The 21722-nt window shown below is 45.1% G+C and overlaps 1 protein-coding gene across 2 annotated transcripts in view; it reads right to left on the bottom strand.

Annotated features, from left to right (window-relative positions):
* The window catches only part of EML1 (EMAP like 1), a 202633-nt gene that overhangs the window by 101379 nt on the left and 79532 nt on the right, over positions 1 to 21722 (bottom strand). For both annotated transcript variants that reach the window (XM_033951732.1, XM_033951734.1), the window contains 2 exons: positions 2524 to 2653; positions 432 to 581 (listed from right to left, as the gene is read on the bottom strand). In XM_033951732.1, the coding sequence (XP_033807623.1) occupies positions 432 to 581; positions 2524 to 2653 (280 nt within the window). The remainder of the gene's footprint in view (positions 1 to 431; positions 582 to 2523; positions 2654 to 21722) is intronic.

Raw genomic sequence — 21722 nt, forward strand, 5'->3', positions numbered from 1 at the left:
TGTTTCCAACAAATGTTTTTAATTGTGCCACCCTTTTCTTAAAAGAGTACATACTACGTGCACATAACTTTAAGAAAAGGGTGCACTATTACTGATGGACAGCATTTGTTTCGAACGACATCCCCTTTGGCTCAGTGTTTGAGGATACCGCAGAAGTAGTGGTCAGTGTCTCTCATGGTTACTGTAGAAGAGTGACACCTAGTGGACATATTCAAGGCCCATAAGTGTAGTGCTCCATTGTGCCTGGTTCTCAGCCAAGTACACTGAGAAGTGCAGGGAGTCACAATGCCACAATCCCAGCACTGGTTCTAAATTAGCTTGAAGAATAAAAGAGCAGGAGAAAACAGCAGCAATTGGACCCTTGCACTTAATAGGGAGCACTGAAACTTCTCAAGCTAATCATTAGCAATATTAGTGATCTGAAGACTTACCACTTGACATCATCATTATGACCAGTATAATGTCTCTGAAGTTCTTCTTCAACATTGTACAATACAACCACTGAAGCGATAAAATACACAGTTTCACCAGTTGGGAGAAGGTACAAGTTATTTCGACAGTCTCTGCCCCTATATCCATATCTGACACATTTGTAAAGAAGCAAATACGCATTCATAAAAATGTATTAACTCTTTATACTTCTGAGCAAATGATTTCCTTTGAACAGTCTATAAAATCTACACACACTGAAAATTGTTCTTTAATCTCTCTGGGGGAGGAATAGGATGTCAAAACAGAAAACATATGTTAGAACTGTGCACTGATGGCTTAGCACATTAATGTAAGCTGAATACACAATTTTTGCTCCTCAATGCAGTAAAATCAATGGAATGCAGATAGTGGTAGTAGTATGCAAAGTGTCTCCCTTCCTGTCAGTGAACCTGTCAGTGAACGAGGGGTGATTGACACACACAAACAAAATGGGAGGCATTTAAATAAAAAGGCTCACTGTTGCACAAAGGGCCACTTCCACCCTGCAGGACAAATAGGGGAAAATGCTTGAGTACCTGAATAAATTCATGTAAACTGTTCTGAGATCCCTTGGGAGATCGGTATAGAAAATTGAATGAATTAATGAATAAATAAATATGTTAGCATGAGTAGCAGAAACAGGAATCAATGGAAGAGTACATGCTTGGATCAGATCCTATCCATCAGACAGGCAACAGTCCATAATGTTTGGCAGCATCTCATGGCCACCATGGGCACTACCTAAGGAGCACCACAAGGATCGACACTGTCATCTATTTTGTTCAATGTTTACCTTAAGCCACTAGCCAAACCAATTTGGTCAATGGACATTAAATTCTACATCTACATGGATGATGTACAACTCGTACCCATTGAGGCTGTAGCTTTAGCTCATATCATGATCCACAGTGTCAAAAGCTGCTGAGAAATCTAGCAGTAAAACACTGAGGCAAATCCCGTGTCTCGGTTTCTGTGACGATCATCTAATAGGGATACAAGGACCATTTCTGCTCCATAAGTGGGTCTAAATCCAGATTGACATGGATCTAGCCAATCTGAGTTGAACATAGACTATTTGTCCTATAAGTTTTCCTTGAAGTAGGATGTTAGATACTGGTTGGTAACTTTCAAGTTTGTTCTGATCAAAGTTGTTCTTCAGCAAAGGATTCTCTGCTGCCCTTTTTCATGTTGTTGGTAGTTGCCCATTTGAAAGAAAAGGAGTTCACAATTTTTGTGGTGCCTTCTATGAGGCTCCTGTTTGCCTGCTGCACCATCTTTGATGGGCAGGGGTCAAGGGAGCAAATAGTTGGTTTAAGATCTCTTAAGACTTTGTCAAGGCCCTCCTGTGTTATTGGATTATTGTTGTTGCTACCGTTATAATTTGGTTTTTATATATTAAAATTTGATAGAGATACTTGGACAAACAGCAAACAGTAGAAAATGAACATTTAGCAAAATGTAAAAACATGTTTGTGAATGACATTGAATACAGTATTAAAGGCAGAAGTGGAAATACATTAAAGGGAGAACTTTACAGGGCTAAAGATTAAATAACATGCCAATAAGCAGTGTGAACCGTCTGCATCAGCTTTCTAAGGCTGCTGAGGTAACAAACACAAATGCCTATGGCTATCACCCTAACATCAATTAGCATAGAGCGGCCAAACGTTTCAGTCAACATCCTTACTACCTATGGTGGCCATCTGGTTTGGTGAACGACAAAGGGTGGGGGGAGGAGGGGGAGAGGTTATCTAACTGTAAGACTGGCTAAGACCCAAAAGAGATGTCAGTGTCCAGAAAAGCTCTACCAGCGGAGGTCGTAGAGACTAGCAAAGTACCAGAATTTAAAGATACTTGGGACAAATACAGAAGGCAGTGGTAAAACAGAATAAGAGACAAGGAAGCAGTTGGTGAAATATGGGGATTTATATGCTCATCAACCCAAAGTGATAAAGAACCAGAAAAAGACATGTTAGCAGAGTCAATCGATCATTGTCCGCTATCATCTACTGTGTTATTTACAGAGTTAACAGCATCTTATAAAAAGGATACACCCATTCCAGCTTAAGTCTTTTGGTTGGCAGCTCTACTTTTGCCTCCAAATTATAAGATTCCACTTCATCTTTAGGCATGTACATGGTAACAGGACGTCCACGCAGATACATTTTTACATATCCTTCCTCTATAAAAAGGTCAAAATACTTCACTATATTATATATGAATAGGATAATATAAAATAAATTCTAGTATTTTCTTGCTGTTGTTGCAAATTTTGCACATGAACCCTCAAAAGATTTGTTAATTTTTGCATCACAATAAAAAGCTTTTAATAAAAATTTTTAAAAAAAGCTATATTAAGTTGGTGTTAAGGTAAACTTTGTTTATTACTTTTTCAATCTGACTGGTTAGCACACTGTTATGAAAGCTCAAATTTTAGTAGGCTAAGAATATAATCACTGTGTATATACATATACACACAAACACACACACTTGTGCTCATTCTGTTTACTGATGAATGTTAAGAAGAAAGAAAACTCAATTCACAAAAAGACAATAATTGCAATCCCCTTTTATTAAATCTTAGACATATTCATGCTCAACATTACTAGCCACAAAATGGCTAACATTTAACTGCCCTATTAGAAAGCTATACTTGAATTTGTTCACTTCAGAAAGATGCAGAAAAGCATACACAATAAATAAAGCACCCAAGTACAGCCACTGTGCTTGCATACATGCATGAAATAGGTATATAAAGGACAGTTTAAAATTAATACAGAAAAAAGTGAATACAAATATTAGAGAGAGAAAAGAAAGAAAGAAACAAGAAAACATGTAATTTTGAAGGGAAGCAGTCAATATTTCTATTAGAAAAACTGGTGAGGGATATATGTGAAATAACTTTGGAACTAAACAAATAAGGGATCTGAAAACAACAACTGGGGGCTTCAGAGAATAAATAAAGCCAAGAGATCTAGTGGAGCATGAAGATCTAGCTCAAATCTGCAATCCAGAGAAGGCTTGTCCAGATTCTGAATTCCTTGCATCTCACTTCTTCAGCACCTAAATAACATTTCCAGCCTTGGTCTTATGTGAAATCAAACAGTTTGGAAGTCAGTATTATCTGCAATTACTACAGAGAATAACCATGGGCTTGCAGGAAATGGGAGGGCAAGAGTGATAAAAGGACTGAACGGTATCTAGAGGCCTAAGAACTACACTTTGGACTTTCAAGGACATGATATTACAAATATGCCTTTATGCTTTCAATTTACAAAGTGCTTAAACTGAATTTCTAGCAGGAAACCATGACTCAAACATCCTAGCTTGGCTTTCATACAGACTGTATGAACAGAAGGGTCAGATCTAAGGATTTTATTATTGCTATTATAAACATGAGTTTAAACTGTTGTATTTCAAGACTAAAAATGATGGAAAAAAAGAAAAACACATGAATCTTATTAGGTAAAAAGAAAAAGAAAACCTAAGTGAATGAAAATTAAAAACAAAATCAATTCCCTTCCCCAATAAAAATTACTATTTTATGGAAAATCTGTACAATCAATTACAATTTATTCTACGTCAGAAAATAGTCAATGCAAAGATATTTTATATGTGCATAGTCCATGAAATAAGTTCTTATTGGTACACATCAAAAATAAAATGGATTTTAGAAAAAACAGAATGAAATTGTGGTATTAGGACTGAATTTATTTATTTATTTATTTATTTTTTTTGGGGGGGGGGGCAACCTTGCTCTTCTAGGCTTTCTTTAGAAAATGCTGAAAAGTTCAATTTTTAAAATCAGAATAAGGTGAACACAGAAGAATACAAGAATAAATAAAAACAATGGTTTTTTAGTTGACCCTAATTGAAGCCATGTAAATCAAACATTTTGATAATAAGCAAAGCTATATTCATAGCATAAAAAGTGCTGTTTTACACTTATAATTTAAAATGCTTATCACCTATATGTACCGCTGTGCATTTCACAGTGCCCTCTCCACCATAGATTCTCTCCAGATTTAGTCCATAAATTACAAAAAAAAAAAAAAATTGGATAAAACAGTCTAATTATGTGTATGCATGAAAGTAAAAACAAGAAGCATTTATGTATGCAACGCATCCAATTCTGTCTTGATAGCTCAGAATGCTTGAGCCACTTCCTCTATACTAATATACATTCTAGAAAATCTAAGCAGAAAATAAAAAAATCCAGGAGCAGGGAGTAGGGCTAAGCAAAGCAGGATTGCAGGATCATTCTAATAGCAATGCAGGACACCGTCACTCCAAACATACAAGCACATCTATAATGTTGCCATATAACTCTCACAATACAACTCTTGTGTCATATGCCAAGATGAAACAGGCTTTTGAATTACTGTACAGTACTTTGTAAATCACTGCTCTGGGAGTAGATCCAAAGGTTAGTACTTGGGATGTCTCACTCCCCCACCACCCCCAACTCAAATATATATTTTGCATTGAACTTGATCAATGGAAAAACCTTAATAAACACCTTATACACAGTCGAGTCATATTATTATGACCACCTGCTAATATCTAGAATAACCGAATCTGGCAGCATGGACGTGACTCAATAAGATGCTGGATGGTTGCTATATGTTATCTGGAGCCATGCAGACTGCAGTGCATCCAATAATTGCTGACGGGTGTATGGTGGTGGATCCAGTGGTCGAACATGTCAATTGAGGTGGTTCCAAATATGCTTGAATGGGTTAAGATCTGGGGAATTCGGAGATCAGGAGAGTAGATTGAAGTCTTGGTCGTGCTCTGCGAACCACTCGTGAACAATTCTGGTGGTATGACATGTCGCATTGTCCTGGGAAGACTGTTAACATGTACAGGTGTACTTGGATCAGTCAGGATGGAGAAATACCCATATCCGTTATATGTGCCTTCCAGGAGGTTATCAAGGGACCCAGACTATACCAAGAAAATATTCCCCAGACCATACACGATGCTGCCACAAGCTTGTTTATGTCCAACAATAGTTGCTGGGTGTTTGTTCTCAGTGGTTTATACCTGACATGCCAACATCCGGCCATTTGATGGTGCTCAAAATGTCATCAGAGAAGGCAACCCTCTGCCAGTCAGCGCAGGTCCAATGTTGGTACTTCAGTGCAAATTACAGCCGTTTTTTTCTGATGAACCCTCTTGAGCATGGGTGTAGTCACCAGCAGTCTGCTCCAGAGCCCCATTTGCAACAGGGTTCATTGCAGTCATTTTGGTCACACACCTGGAAGCCCCCTGATTCATTTGGATAGTGAGTTGCTCCATGGTGGCATGCCGATCGTCTCGCACCAACCTGCGCAGCCAAAGTTTACCTCTCACATCGATGGCTCGTGCTGCCCAGGCCACCACGTTGGGTCATCGAAAAGGTTCCATTTGTCTACTCACGGTACACTTTAACCACAGCACACCATGTACAATTCACAAACTCCACTGTTTCTGAAATGCTGACGCCCTTGGCCCGGTAGCCAATAATCGTGCCTTTTTCCATGTCTGATAAATCACGTTTTTTCCCCCCATGACAGTCACGGTTGCTATATATTGGCAACTTGCTGACATCCCATCTTATATACCCACAAAGTCTGCGTGCGACACATGCATTCATTCATTGGCTGTGCGTCCCTGATTTTAGAGGTAGGCGGTGGTCAATAATGTGACTCGACTGTGTATTTCACCATAGGAAATATTCATCCAAGGGCACCACAAATTCTCCCCGTAAAGAGAGCAGCTCCTGTCACCTTGGCAACAGTTTTGCTTAGATAGCTACAGGAGGAATGCAGCCTACCTTTGCAGTGTGTCACACGACGTTTTCCTTGTGATTTACAGAGACAGAGACAGAAGAGAGAGGTAAAGACCATCTCACGCAATCCCCAATCCCCCTTCTCCCTCACTTTTCTGTTCAGTGGTATTCAATTAAAAAGATTAAAGCTGCATTCTGTTCATGGTACACCAAGTAAATAATGCTTGCCTAAAACAGCACTTGTTGCAAAACAATAGGATACACCAAAGTTTATAATTTAAGTCACATGGTTGCCTCATTAATCCATTTGAATATGCATACCATATATACTCCAATATAAACTGAGATTTTTGGCTCAAAACAATGGCCCCAAAATGGGAGAGTCTGTTTATATTGAAGTCCTCCTCCCTTCCTCCCAACCCTGATGTCCACATTCCTACTACTCTTACTTCCAGTAATGTCCCTCCTCCTCCTTCGCTGCTGCTGCCATCACCATCAACCACCTTCAAAACAGAAAGTTCTCCTACTGTCAGCAGCACCCCCCCCCCCAAACTAGCAGAGTTCTAACATCATCAGTCAGCTATTTCCCCTCCCTCAAACCGGCAGCATTCTCTACAGCCCTCCTCGCCAAACAGGCACAGCTCTCCCACCTCTCGATGACCCCCTCCCCCCTTTCTGGACTCACTGGAAGGCTCACCCAGGCCTACTGTACTTCTCTGGTGGTCTAGCAGCAAGTTGGGGCAGAAGCAATAACTACTCGCTCCTGAATATGCTCTCTCAAAGGTAAAAATGGCTGCTGAGATTGCTGCTGGAATTCATGGCAGCCATTTTCATTGTTGAGAGAACATGGGCAGGAGCGAGTGAAAATTTCTCCTGCCCCAATGCACCGCTAGACCACCAGAGAAGTATGGTAGGCCTTTGGGGGGACCTTTCCAGTAGGGCTGGGAGTGGGGTTGATCTGTGCCTGTTCAGTGGAGGAGGAAAGGAAGGGAGAAAAACTCTACCGGTTCGTGGGGAGGGCAGATGGCAGTGGCAGTGGAGGCAGAAGAGGGATACTATCGGGAAGGAGGGTGGTAGGAATGCTTGACACCACAGAGGATGGAAAAATATAAAAAGGCGGGGGGTGGGGGTGGGAATGGTATCTCAGTTTATTTTTGAATGGGTTTATATTCACGTATATAAGGTAAATAAAAATAAATTAGCCTTTGACAGTCCAAATAAAAAGGCATCAACTTCACTTCTTTTTTTCTATAATATCTTTATTAGGTCGAGCAATAGAACCATAACACAACAGCATTTGAGAGATAATGTTCCTTTCATTGATGGCCTGAGGAAGGAAAACATTCTTGAAAGGTACTCATAATGTATTGATTCCAATATTGCCTACATTTTGTTTGCTGATCTTTATTTCATAGTTTAAATGTGCAACATAAAACAGGAAAGAGATTAGTGATTAGAGTAATGGGCTAAGAACCAAAGATGCTAAGGTTCAAATCCTGCTTGTGCTACAGATCTTGGGCAAGTCACTTTATCTCCCACTGCCTTAAGTACACACTTGTATCCAGATACTTGTCATCACTGCATAGTGCTGTATATGTCCAGAAGAACTATAAAAGGTAAAATGTACTCTTACCCGATAAGTTCCTTTCCTTGAGTCCAGACAGACCAGACCAGTGCATTGCAAACTGTATGCCATGGCAAGATTCCGGCAAGCAGGAGAGGTGCTGGTTAACTGCCTACAGGATATGCCTCCGCACCTCTCCTCTCTCTCTCTCTCACACACACACACACTCACACTCACACAGGCATTGTAATAGCAAGCTCAAGGCTTCCAGGGAATTCCTGCAGAACTTGAAGCTGTTCACAATGTACAATCTTCCAGGAAGGGTTCTAGACTGGTCTAGCAAGTTTCAAGGAAAGAAAATTATCAGTTCAGAGTAGATTTCACAAGGGGAATGTGTCAAACCCTATCCCTTAGGGTGGAAGGAAGACAAGACACCCTCCGAGTCAACCCTGACAAAATTATTGCTCCCTTTGTCCTACATATCAATTGTTTAATGTCTGAGAAATGTATGTAACAATGATCAAGATGCCACCCTATATGTATCTTCTGGAATCACTGCTCTGGCTTCTGCCCAACAAGTTGCATAAGCTCTTGTCAAATAGGTGTGGATACCTTGCATTATTATTCTGGTTCAGAGTTGTACACTGCTAAAAAATGTTGCCTTGAACCAACGTGACAGAAACAATGTAAGAGGCCACTAAAAAGTACAGATTTCTGAAAGGAATCTGTGGTCTCCAGATAATGGATGAGAACTCTGCAAACATGTAGCTTATGCAGAGCACTGATTCCCCTTTGGAAGACCTCCAGAAGAAGGTAAAGGAAGCATCTGATTCACTTGAAAAATAGATATTACCTTTGTCAGAGCAGATGGAACCTTAGAAATGGAAATAAAATCTGATGAAAAGGAGAAATAAGGACCTGCAACTCCAAAATTCTTCAAGCCAAACAGATAGCAACTAGAAAACCTATCTTGACAGACTCCATAAGAAAGCTCACTAGAGAAGCTCAAAAGGTGAATTGCCATACTGGGACAGACCGAACGTCCATCCAGCCCAGTATCCTGTTTCCAACTGTTGCCAACTCAGGTCCTAAGTACCTAGCTAGATCCCAAGTAGTAAGCAAGCACTAAATTCAGACCACACTGAAGTATAGTCTTCTGAAGAAAGGATGAATGAGCTTGACAGCCTGTAAAATACCACATTTGGTTGGGCTGCAATGGAATATTTACCAATCTTGCCCCTGAAATAAGGCAATGACACCACTTGTACTTTAAACTAAGAACCAAACCTTGTTTCATTCCCTTCTGCAAAAAAAATACAGAATAAAAGGAATATCTACTCTCTAAGGGGATAAATCAAGATCTGACATGGACACCAGCATTCAAATGCTTTCCAGAACTTCACATATGAAAAGGGGGTAAAACAACGGGTGGATGTTCAGCATAGTAGCAATGAGGAAGACTTTAAATCCTTTCCATGTCAGACAACACCTTGCAAGGACCAAGCTGTAAACCTAAAGGGATCCGGATCTTCCATGAGTAATGAACTCTAATGAGGAAGGTCTGGTCTTTGCACTACTATGCAATGAGTGGCCAAGAGGAAAAGATACACAGTGGCTGAAGTTCTGGCCAAGGCTGCACTAGTGTATCAAATCCGATTGCTCTCTGAGACTGAAAAATTTTGGGCACTTTGTAATTCACCATGTTCCCATGAGGTCAAACGGAAGTTTCTCACCAGTTCAATACCAACTGAAGAACTGCTGAAGAGAGCTCCCACTCTTCTGAGTTCAACAGATGCCACCTGAGGAAGTCTGCCTGAACATTTGCCTATTTCAGTAGTATGCATACTTGAAATTGCCAAGAGATTAGCGCCTCTGCCCAAGCACAAAGTTCATTGATCTCAAATGAAACTAGTGCACTCCTTGTTCCCCTCCCACCATTTGTTCACATATGGTTCTAATGTAGTTTTATCAGACATCACATTTGCTGCCTTCCTTTCCAAAAGAGGCAGAGAAAATTCAGTAAGGGCAACTGAATTGCTCTTCCCTCCAAACAACTGATAGGCCATAAAGCTTCTTAGAAACTTAGAAACATAGAAAAATGACGGCAGATAAGGGCCATAGCCCATCAAGTCTGCCCACTTCACAGACCCACCCCCCTGAGTCTGCTCTCCTGGAGATCCCTCTCCTAATGACCCATCCTAAACTCCACCCTCTTAAGGATCCCACATGGGCATCCCATTTACCCTTAAAATCTGGCTGTTGGCCTCGATTACCTGTATTGGAAGCTTGTTCCAATGATCAACCACTCTTTTGGTGAAGAAATATTTTCTGGTGTCCCCATGAAATTTCCCGCCCCTGAGTTTAAGCAGATGCCCTCTTGTGGCTGAGGGTCCCTGGAGAAGGAAAATATCTTCTTCCACCTCGATACGTCCGGAGATGTATTTAAATGTCTCAATCATGTCTCCCCTCTTGGTTCGACCATCTCCACAAAATCAACTTCTCCAGACAATTTACTCGCCATTCCTGCAGAATGGAATTTCTCATCATTATTATACAGTCTAGAACAGTGGTTCCCAACCCTGTCCTGGAGGACCACCAGGCCAATCGGGTTTTCAGGCTAGCCCTAATGAATATGCATGAGAGAGTTTTGCATATAATGGAAGTGACAGGCATGCAAATATGCTCCATGCATATTCATTAGGGCTATCCTGAAAACCCGATTGGCCTGGTGGTCCTCCAGGACAGGGTTGGGAACCACTGGTCTAGAAGGTCCAGGGTGATGCTACTCAACATATACCCCTGGAAAAACCTCCAACCTAAAGGGCTTTTGAGATTTTCTGGAAGAGGAAGTCTCTAACTTCTAAAACTATGGGGACCATCTTGAAAGTAAGGCATGTTGAAGAGACCTTATATAAGACATCACTGTTACTGTCATGGAGATGAGGTTAATCCCAAGAACTTGGGTGTTGTTCAGCACAAAAATTTTCTTAATTGCTTCAGAAAGCAGTTACTTACTGTAACAGGAATTATCCAAGGATAGCAGGTAGATATTCTCACATGTGGGTGACGTCATCCACGGAGCCTGGTACGGACAGTGCTAAAATGTACTGCCACTTTAAGCTTTAGCAAGCTTTAAGACTGCCCGCACTGCACATGCACGAGTGCCTTCCCACCCGACGCCGGCACGCGAAGTTGTCAATTCTATGCCCAAGTGAAGAAGCCAACTAGGGGAGATGGGTGGGATGTGCCCCGGATAACACCAGTCACAGTAAGTAACTGTGCTTTATCCTACGACAAGCAGGCAGCATATTCTCACGTGTGAGACTCCCTAGCTTACTGAATGGGATGGAGGAAGATATGGCCTCCAAAATAAACATAAATGTGTAGCGCTTCTCTCAAAATGCAGATATATTGTCCAATTCAAGCAGGCAGAGCACAGAAAGGAAAAGAATTGAGAATAATAAGAGGCATACAACCATCCTCAATAATAGGAAAGGGTAATAATGTAAGAAAAGAAATGTGCAGGGAGGCTCTAAAATGGAAGATGACCTCATGGTGGCAGGCAAATCTGATTATAGGCAAGGGAGATGCCACAAAGATTCAAGAAGAAATAGTAGACTGGGTAACAGAAAGTGGCACATATAGGGGTGCCAGATGAAAAAGCCATACTTTTCCCAGATTGAAAAGATAGGAAATTAAAGGAATAAAATTGAAAACAAAATGAAAGGGTTTTTCTTATTGAATAGACTAATGTTGCAGGAAAAAAATGGGAACTACATCACAGAAAGGAGAGAAACGCCATACTATGGAAAGTAGAATATAAATGGAATGAGAGACTAGCTGACTGGGGGTTAGGTCATATGTCAACAGTGTCACTCACAAAAACACCCCCATAGCCCTGAGGGCTGTCTGAGGGCTCTGGAATGTCTTGTAAAGTGAACAGAGCCAGTGTAAGGAAAGAAGAGAAGCAGTTCTTCTCAAGATATGTGCTAAAAAGAAAACAAGGGGGAACCAGGTAAGAAGTCATGAATAAACAGCGAACAGGAGATGGAAATCATTAAATGCTCCCATATAAAAAGATTCAAAAGTCCAAAGCGAGGAATATGCAAATTTATGTGCAGAATCTGGCTACAGGCCGTACTGAGATAAGGCATTAGAGCTGAGATAAGGCCTTACTGAGATAAGGCATAGAGCACAGAAACCTGAGTACTATTAAAGAGAAATAGGAGTTTCCTATTCAAAAAATTGGTAGGAAAGGTGCAATGAAGAGAGCAACCATGAAAGTGGATGCAACTGGAAGAGGAGTACATAACGAAAGAAATGTACTCCAATGGAAGAAAACTCCGGAGTGGCAGGATGGCTGGGAAAAATAGTTCAAGAGAGTAGAAAAGAAATCAAACAGGAAAGGCAAAGCCTTTATATTTACTAGAAGTAACCTGGAATTTGAACCTTTGACATTTGGTCTGAATACTAAGACTGTATGTCAGAGTCAAGTTTTAGAAATGGAAAGAGGCACAAGAAGCCCTAAGTGACTTGTGCATGGTCACAGGGGAAGCGCAGGACCTGAACTCGCAACTCAAGGGTGCCAAGGTTGCAGCCCCAACCATTGCACCATATTCTCTTCTTGTGCTCATGAGTTAGAGTTGCTTCTTAAGTGATTGTTTAGAAGCGAGAGAGGAGGTCAAGCCCACCCAAGAATGGAGTTGGCTATGGAGAAATAGAAAAGTGAGAATAACCGTACAACCAGAAGGGAAATTTGTGGTTGATGGAGATAATATGGGTGTACTCGACCTGGAGGAAAGCAAGTCGGTAAGAGGAAGTACCCAAAAGTGGAAAAAAGTGGAACGTGGAAAAAAGTATTTTGTGTGTTTGTAGAAATACAAAACAGTACCACGGAAAATAAGATCCAACATAGCAGTTGTCGAGCTTTGAAAAAGAAGTGCATAGTAATTACTGAATGCATGACAGGTTGTAAGCATGAAGGAGGACATACATATGGTAAGAGACTTGGCCAGAAGCACAAGGAGCCTCGGCGTGTAAAAAGCTCACAACCGTAGAGTGCCAAGGAAGCTGTGCAAACTACTGGGTCACTCCTATGTTTCCAGAGAATGGAATGCCATAGGCCAGGGGTGTCAAACGTCGGTCCTCGAGAGCCACAATCCAGTCGGGTTTTCAGGATTTCCCCAACAAATATGCATGAGATCTATTTGCATACAATGAAAGCAGTGTATGCAAATAGATCTCATGCATATTCATTGGGGAAATCCTGAAAACCCAACTGGATTGCGAGGGCTGACATTTGACACCCCTGCCATAGACAAACATAATAATCAAAGGGTCTGCAAGTAATAAATTGATAAGAATTCACTGCAGGAGCAAGAAATGCAATGGAGGAAAATTCAACTGGTATTAAGCAAATAAACTACAAATGGATAAGCAGAGGTTTGTAAAAGGTCTAAAAATTATGAAGTTAGACCATATATGAATACAAGTGAGGCTGTAAAGGCATAATAAGATCATCCTTAATAGGATGCGTTAGTGGCCTCCTCCTCCCCTACAACCACTCCCAGTGTGAGGGAAGCATAGAGGACCTCTTGGTGAATATCCCCTTGGTCTATTTGACAAGAATAGCAACATTGATGGTACAGTGGTAGACATTTTGTAGGGGAAAACCTGATTGATCCTGCGAAGAATCTTTTAAAACTTGTCCATGACAAGGAAGAAAGATGTTGATTCATGGAAATCACAGGGATTTTGTTTTTTTGGGGCGATGAGGGGTTGGGTTTTTTTTGCGGTTCATCAAATCCAGGAGAAGATTGAATTCTGTAGAGAGAGTGAATCGCCCTTAGAGCTATGGTGATGGAGAGAGGTATCCCCCAGTTCTTAAACATAGCTTCTTTTAACAGATTGTGAAGAGGTGATTTAAGAAGCTCCTGAGGAGGTTCATCAAAATCTAGTGTCTCAAGGAGTTCCACTGTAGGAGGATGATAAGGAAATATTTTTATAAAAACATAAGACTTTTCATTGCTATACCCTATTAGTGTCTCACCTAAAGAAAGCCCTCTCTCTCCCTTAAATAGGGAACAAAAGGGGATGAAAGAGAAGGTGCTCAATCAGGGCTCAAGAGAAGGTGCTTAATCAGGGAGTATGTGGTGCAGTGGTTAGAGCCACAGCATCAGCACCCTGAGGTTGTGGGTTCAAATCCCACACTGCTCCTTGTGACCCTGGGCAACTCACTTAATCCAACTCCTATAACTTTCTCACTTATATTCAAGCAATGATTTACTTATGCCACAATTTCATTGAAAGTTTCATGCACATCACATCTGAATGAGGGGAAAGCCTCAGAACCCCGTGCGTAATAAAGCATAGTTACTTACCGTAACAGGTGTTATCCAGGGACAGCAGGCATATAATCTCACATGTGGGTGACGTCATCTACGGAGCCCCGATGCGGAAGCATTTTCAAGCAAACTTGATTGAAGATTTAAGTTTGCTCTACTGCTCCACGCATGCGTGCCTTCCTGCTCCACTAGGGGGTGCATCCCCTCGTGGTCTCCAGTTCACTTAACTAGCCAAGAAGCCAACCTCGGGGAGGTGGGCGGGTTGTGAGAATATATGCCTGCTGTCCCTGGATAACACCTGTTACGTAAGTAACTGTGCTTTATCCCAGGACAAGCAGGCATGATATTCTCACATGTGGGTGACCTCCAAGCTTACTGAAGAGGGATGGAGGGAAGTTGGCAATTTAAGCAAACAGATTTCGCAACACCGATTGGCCGAACCGGCCATCGCTTCTGGACAGGGAGTCCAGACAGTAGTGGGAGGTGAAGGTATGAACCGAAGACCACGTGGCAGCCTTGCAGATTTCCTCAATAGGTGTGGACCTGAGGAAGGCTACGGAGGCTGCCATCGCTCGGACTTTGTGTCCCGTTACTCGACCATGCAGCGCGAGACCAGCCTGAGCGTAGCAAAAGGAGATGCAATCGGCCAACCAGTTGGACAAGGTGCGTTTGGAAACTGGGTGACCTAACCGGTTTGGGTCGAAGGACAAAAACAGTTGAGGGACTTTCCGGTGTGGCTGAGTGCGTTGGAGGTAAAAGGCCAACGCTCTTTTGCAGTCAAGAGTGTGGAGCGCCACTTCTCCGGGGTGAGAGTGGGGCTTGGGAAAAAACACAGGTAAGACAATGGACTGATTGAGATGGAAATCAGACACTACTTTAGGTAGGAACTTTGGATGGGTGCGGAGTACCACCTTGTCGTGATGGAATACCGTGAAGGGTGGGTCCGCTACCAGAGCTTGTAGCTCACTAACCCGCCGTGCGGACGTGAGCGCGAGTAGGAAAATTACCTTCCAAGTGAGGAATTTTGGATGGCATTTGTCTAGGGGCTCAAATGGAGGTTTCATTAGTTGAGCCAGAACCACGTTAAGGTCCCAAACCACCGGGGGAGGTTTGAGAGGGGGGTGGACGTTCAGCAGGCCCTTCATGAAGCGAGTGACTAAGGGATGGAGCGAGAGGGCTTTCCCTTCCAGGGGCTGATGAAAGGCCGCAATCGCACTGAGGTGTACTCGAATGGAGTTGGTCTTTAGGCCGGAATGAGATAGTTGAAGTAGATAGTCAAGGACCAGGGGGACGGGGACCGACACCGGGTCCTGGCTGTGGGAGGAGCACCAGGTTGAGAATCTGGTCCACTTTTGGGAGTAGCAGGTTCTCGTCGAGGTTTTTCTGGAGGCCTCCAATATCTCCTTGACTGATTGAGACACGGGGAGAGCAGTCAGGGGGAGAGAAACCACGCATTCAGATGAAGAGATTGAAGATTGGGATGTAACAGTGAACCCTGACCTTGTGACAGTAGAGAGGGAAACAGAGGCAGAGGCAGTGGATCTCTGACACTGAGTTGAAGTAGAAGGGAAAATCACGGCTGGCGTGGCCAGCGAGGGGCAATCAGGATCAGGGTGGCTTGTACTGTTTTCAGGTGGACAAGCGTCCGCAGTATCAGAGGAAACGGCGGGAACGCGTACAGGAACCTTCCCTCCCAGTCGAGGAGGAAGGCGTCGGCCTCGAGCCGGTCCGGGGAGTATATCCGGGAGCAGAAGAGAGGCAGCTTGTGATTGTGAGGGGACGCGAACAGGTCTATTTGAGGCGTCCCCCACCGTTCGAACACTCCTCGTAGGACCTGAGAGTGTAGTGACCACTCGTGTGGCTGGAGGAGGCGGCTGAGTCTGTCCGCCAGGCAGTTTTGTTCTCCTTGTATGTACACCGCCCGAAGGAAGGTGTTGTTGGAGATTGCCCATTTCCAGAGGCGTAGGGCTTCCCGACAAAGGGGCCAAGACCCTGTGCCCCCTTGTTTGTTTACGTAGTACATCGCTACTTGGTTGTCGGTTCGGATGAGAACCACTCGGTCGCGGAGCAGATGTTGGAAGGCTACAGCTGCGAGGTAGATGGCCCGAAGTTCTAGCACGTTGATGTGGCAGCGACGGTCTTGTGCTGACCACATTCCTTGGGTGCGTAGGCCGTCCAGATGGGCTCCCCAAGCGTACTCCGACGAGTCCGTGGTGAGTACCTTGCTGTGGGGTGGGGTGAGGAAGAGCAAACCTTTGGAAAGATTTGAAGAGTCGGCCCACCAGCGGAGCGATCGTTGCAATGAAGGAGTCACTGTCACGGAGTGGTCGATCGGGTCCCGGTCTTGACGCCATTGGGACGCCAGGGTCCATTGAGGGATTCTCAGATGGAGGCGGGCGAATGGTGTGACATGGACGGTGGAGGCCATGTGGCCCAGAAGGGTCATCATCTGTCGAGCTGATACTGAGGTCAGCCGAGAGATCCTTCGGCTCAGACTTACTAACGCCTCCCGGCGCGGAGGGGGGAGGAAGGAACGGAGGCGAACCGTGTCCAGCGTGGCCCCGATGAACTGTAGGGACTGCGAGGGGCGTAGTTGAGATTTTGGGAAGTTTATTTCGAACCCCAGACTTTGTAGGTAGGTAATAGTCTGTTGGGTCGCTGAGATAACCCCTTCCTTGGACGGGGCTTTGATTAGCCAGTCGTCCAGGTAGGGGAATACCTGGAGGCCCTGGGAACGTAAGGTTGCTGCTACCACCACAAGGCACTTGGTGAAGACCCGAGGTGATGATGCTAGTCCGAAGGGGAGGACTCGGTATTGTAGGTGCCAGTCCCCTACTTGGAAACGCAAAAACTTGCGGTGAGCGGGGTGCACTGGGACATGTGTGTACGCCTCCTTGAGATCGAGGGAGCAGAGCCAGTCGCCCTCGTCGATCAAGGGGTAGAGTGTTGGTAGTGAGAGCATCCGAAACTTTTCCCGTACCAGGAATTTGTTGAGGCGTCTCAAGTCTAGTATTGGGCGTAGGTCTCCCGTTTTTTTTCGGTACCAGGAAGTAACGGGAGTAGAAGCCCTTCCCCCGTTGGTCGGGGGGGACCTTCTCCACTGCTTTCAGGCGAAGCAGGTCTCGAGCTTCGGAGAGTAGAGGTAGCTGAGTCCGGTTGGGAGGGCAATTCCTTGGGGGATTGTCCGGGGGAATGGCCCGAAAGTTGAGAGAGTACCCTGATGAGATCACGCCAAGGACCCATGCGTCCGACGTGAGTTGTTCCCAGCGAGGGTAAAAGGCTTTGAGTCGACCTCCGATGGGAAGGCGGCCTGGGACTATGGCGGAGGGGGCCCGCCCCCTTCCGCGTGTCCCGTCAAAAGGACGGGGATGGTTTGGTGGTCGCGGGCGGTTGAGACTTGGGCATGGCCCTGTGATGGGCTTGCGGACGTCTGGGTGGGGGCCGCGAGAAAGCAGGGGTGGACTTTTGTGGGTAGCGGCGCGGAGGGGCCCTGTATGGCCTGGGCGCTGGCGGTTTGGGCTTTTGCCGGACAAGGGAGGCAAATGAGCGTTCATGTTCGGAGAGGCGTTTTGTCGCCGCCTCGATAGTGTCATCGAACAATTCCTTTCCCACGCAGGGGAGGTTAGCCAACCGGTCCTGTAAGTTGGGGTCCATGTCGACCAGGCGCAGCCAAGCTAGTCGGCGCATGGCGATAGCGAAGGCTGCTTCTCTGGAGGAGAGTTCGAAGCCATCATAGGCCGCGTGGAATAGGTGAAGGCGCAGGTTGGAGAGGGACTCTAGAAGCAGGCTGAACGTTCCCTGCCGGGAGGCCGGTAGGTCAGTCTCAAAGGCTCTCAATAGTCCAATGAGATGTTTGAGGTATGAAGTGAAGGTGAAAGTGTAGCTTTGCACCCTAGAGGCCATCATTGCGTTTTGGTATAGTCTCCTGCCGAACTTGTCCAGGGTTCGGCCTTCTCGGCCTGGGGGGACCGCTGCTGAGACCCGGGACGGGTGAGCCTTTTTCAAGGAGGATTCCACTAGCAGCGATTGGTGGGAGAGCTGTGGTTGCTCGAATCCGGGGTAAGGTACTGTGCGGTACTTGGCCTCCATTTTGGAGGGTACGGCCGTGACCATGTAAGGGGTCTCCAGGTTCCTGAAGAAGGCCTGTTGGAGTACCGGGTTAGGTGGTAAGCGAAGGGACTCTCTGGGCAATGATGGCATATCCAGCTCCGCCAGGTACTCCTTCGAGTATCTGGAGTCGGACTGGAGGTCTAAGTCCAATGCGTGGCCCATGTCTTGGACAAAGCGAGTGAAGGATGGACGAGATGTCCCCGGGGCCCCTTGCGGGGTCGGGGAACGGGACCTTCGTCGGGTGGAGAAGGATAAGGAGGCTTCCCTCGAGTATCGAGGTTCATGCTCTGATCCATGCTCCGAGGCTGGGGAAGCACTGTGAGAGTGTTCCGGGGTTGTCGATCTTCGGCGTCTCGAGGAGCCCCTCGGGGACGATGCCGGGGTTAGGGGTACCGATCGATGTCGGATTGGTGATCTCGATCCGGACTCCCTCGGAGAATGCGTCCGAGGGGGAGTTCGGAGGATGCGTGGGTTGGAGAGTGATAACTCAGCCACCCTTAGTGGTCCTGTACGAGGTGTGGGAGAACGGCCTCGTAGGGTTGGTGAACCTCGGGCCTTCTTGGAGGTACGGCGGTTCGAGGTTTCTGTCGTTCTAGCCCGACGTTTTGCCCCTCGGCGGTCCGCAGAGGGGGAACGTCTCGGGCGTCTCGGCGAGGAGTCCGAGGAGGATGGGATGCGGCGAGGATTGCGCACCTTTCCTCGAGGTTGTTCGGTGCCAGGCTCAGGCTGGTCTGGCACATTCGAGGTCGAGGCCGATTGAAACTGGGCCATTGCAGCGGACAGCTCCGACGTGATCATCGCTCGGAGTAGGTCCTGGAAGACGGGCACGGACAGCATCGAAGGCATGTCCCCTGCCTCGGTGCGCTCCACCGGGGGCGACCTCGTATCAGAGTATTCCCGTGTGGTGGAGGCACGGCCCGAAGGCTTGGAGGGTTTAGACGGGGCTGTAAGCATGGGGCTTCCGCCATGCGTCGCCGTTGTCCCCGAGGCTGGCTTCTTCGCTGTTACAGAACCTGAAGAGGGAAGAGGGGACTTACCCGGAGCCGAGGCTTTCTGTTGTCCCGAGGGCTTCGGGGTCGAGTCTCGAGGCGATGCCGAGGTTTCCGGGGCCGAGGTCAAGGCCGGGGCCCAGGCCAGGGCCGACCTCGAGGCCGAGGTGGAGAGTTGGTCCGGAGTGAAGAGATCCGCCATGCGGGCTTTTCTACGGCGGAGGGCCCGGTTTTGGAAAATAGCGCACTGGGGGCAGGAGTCGGTTGGATGAGTCGCCCCCAGGCAAAGGATGCACCGGCGATGCGGGTCTGTGAGAGAAAGAAGCCGCTCGCACCGGGTGCACTTTTTAAAGCCGGTCAAAGGCCGGGACATTAAATCGAAAGTAGCCACGGCTCGATTAGCCACGCGGCCACGGGGACCCGGAAGCCTCCGGGTCGTTGAAAACGAAGCAGGAATCAAGTAAAAAGGTAAGGAATTCGCGCACAGCGACTTAATCGTGAAAAAATAAGAAAAAATCGCGGTGCTAGAAGGCAGTTGGGGCAGAGCCTGAAAAACACGTCTTCTAGGCTCGCGGAAAATTTTGAACTGGAGACCACGAGGGGATGCACCCCCTAGTGGAGCAGGAAGGCACGCATGCGTGGAGCAGTAGAGCAAACTTAAATCTTCAATCAAGTTTGCTTGAAAATGCTTCCGCATCGGGGCTCCGTAGATGACGTCACCCACATGTGAGAATATCATGCCTGCTTGTCCTGGGATAATGTCAATTACTGCACTAGAAAGGGAAAAGATCTTTACCAGCTCTTGACCCCCTTCCTACCTACAGCAGACACAGTAAATGTTTCAAAATGATGTCAGAAAAGTCAAAACTACTTAGCTTGTAGGTAGAATGTTCAATGGTATTGAAAATGTGTTTTGTCTCTGCCAGTCCTAGCTGACGGAAGTTAGGCTAGCTGCCGTTTCGCTAGACAAGCTGCGTCAGGGCTCCGGACAGCATAGCAGCGTACTGATTCACACGCTTGCTCAGACAGAGACCTCCCCTCAGACAGAGGCTCTCCCTTCATTCCCCTCATTCAGATGTGATGTGCATGAAACTTTCAATGAAATTGTGGCATAAGTAAATCATTGCTTGAATATAAGTGAGAAAGTTATAGGAGTTGGATTTGATTTTCTTTCTCATTCCTGTATAGAAGATTTTTGGGGGGTATACAAGTCACTTAATCCCCCATTACCCCAGGTACATTAGATAGAGTGTGAGCCTGCCAGGACAGATAGGGAAAAATAATTGAGCACCTGAATGTAAACCACTTAGACTATAAGTGGTATATAAATACTTAAATAAATAAAATGGGGGTTTTTTTAACAGGTGAATCCTCACTTCTACCACTACCTATTGTATTTATATTTGGTCGGGAAGCACAATAAGCATAACACAGCTAAGCCCCGAAGTTCCTGTAGAAAACGTACTTCTCTCCTACTTATGCTTTTGAGTCAGCAGTTCCATTCTGCACAAAACTTCTGCCAGTAAACTTCCATGCAGTGCGGGGTGAGGGTCACTTAGGGGAAACAAAAGCCTTAAATGTAATGTAGATTTGAATCTCTACTCAGACTTTAAGGCTTCTTTCAAAACTGTCGATTAGATTGACACACTGAATACATGCATCCTGAATTTCTAAATTAAAAATATTGTGCTGTTAAAATATTTTTTAAAAATACAAAAATCATAACTTTTTTTCCAGTAAATAAGAATATCCATGGATGCAACAGATGCCATCTGCACAGGGCATTAACTTTTGAGGAGAGAAATAGCATGAGAGGTTACCTGGTAGGCCTTCATTATGAGGTACACTAACTCCCTGCCTCTCTTTCCTCTGCCCCCCCCCCCTGCCTTAAGTATCATGCTCCCTCTACATACCTGGTAAAACAATTAAGATGCAACACTGCTCTGCTCTTATATCTTGCCTCAGAATAAGTGAGCACGGTTTAAAACATAGCTATATTTAGCTGTTAGAACAGGCATTTATTTCTATCAAGTTTCAAGTTTATTATTTTTCTTGATTAATCGCTTAATCAAATTCTAAGCGATGAACATATTAAATAAAATCAAATAAGGACAATACAGTACAAAACAAACTTTAAATAATAACATTGGGTAAAAACTAATACATAATATTGTATATTCATGACATAGGGTAGGATAAGGTTAGAAATACAATTGATAAAGAGAAGTAAAACAAAGGAAAAATACTATGGTTGCATTTGGGTTGGGAGAGAAAAGTACATACATAAGAACATAAGAAATGCCTCTGCTGGGTCAGACCCAAAGTCCATCGTGCCCAGCAGTCCGTTCACACGGTGGCCCAACAGGTCCAGGACCTGTGCAGTAATCTTCTATCTATACCCCTCTATCCCCTTATCCAGTAGGAATTTGTCCAATCCTTTCTTGAACCCCAGTACCGTACTCTGCCCTATT

Source organism: Geotrypetes seraphini, chromosome 7 (assembly GCF_902459505.1).
Source record: "Geotrypetes seraphini chromosome 7, aGeoSer1.1, whole genome shotgun sequence".
NCBI classification, from domain to species: domain Eukaryota; kingdom Metazoa; phylum Chordata; class Amphibia; order Gymnophiona; family Dermophiidae; genus Geotrypetes; species Geotrypetes seraphini.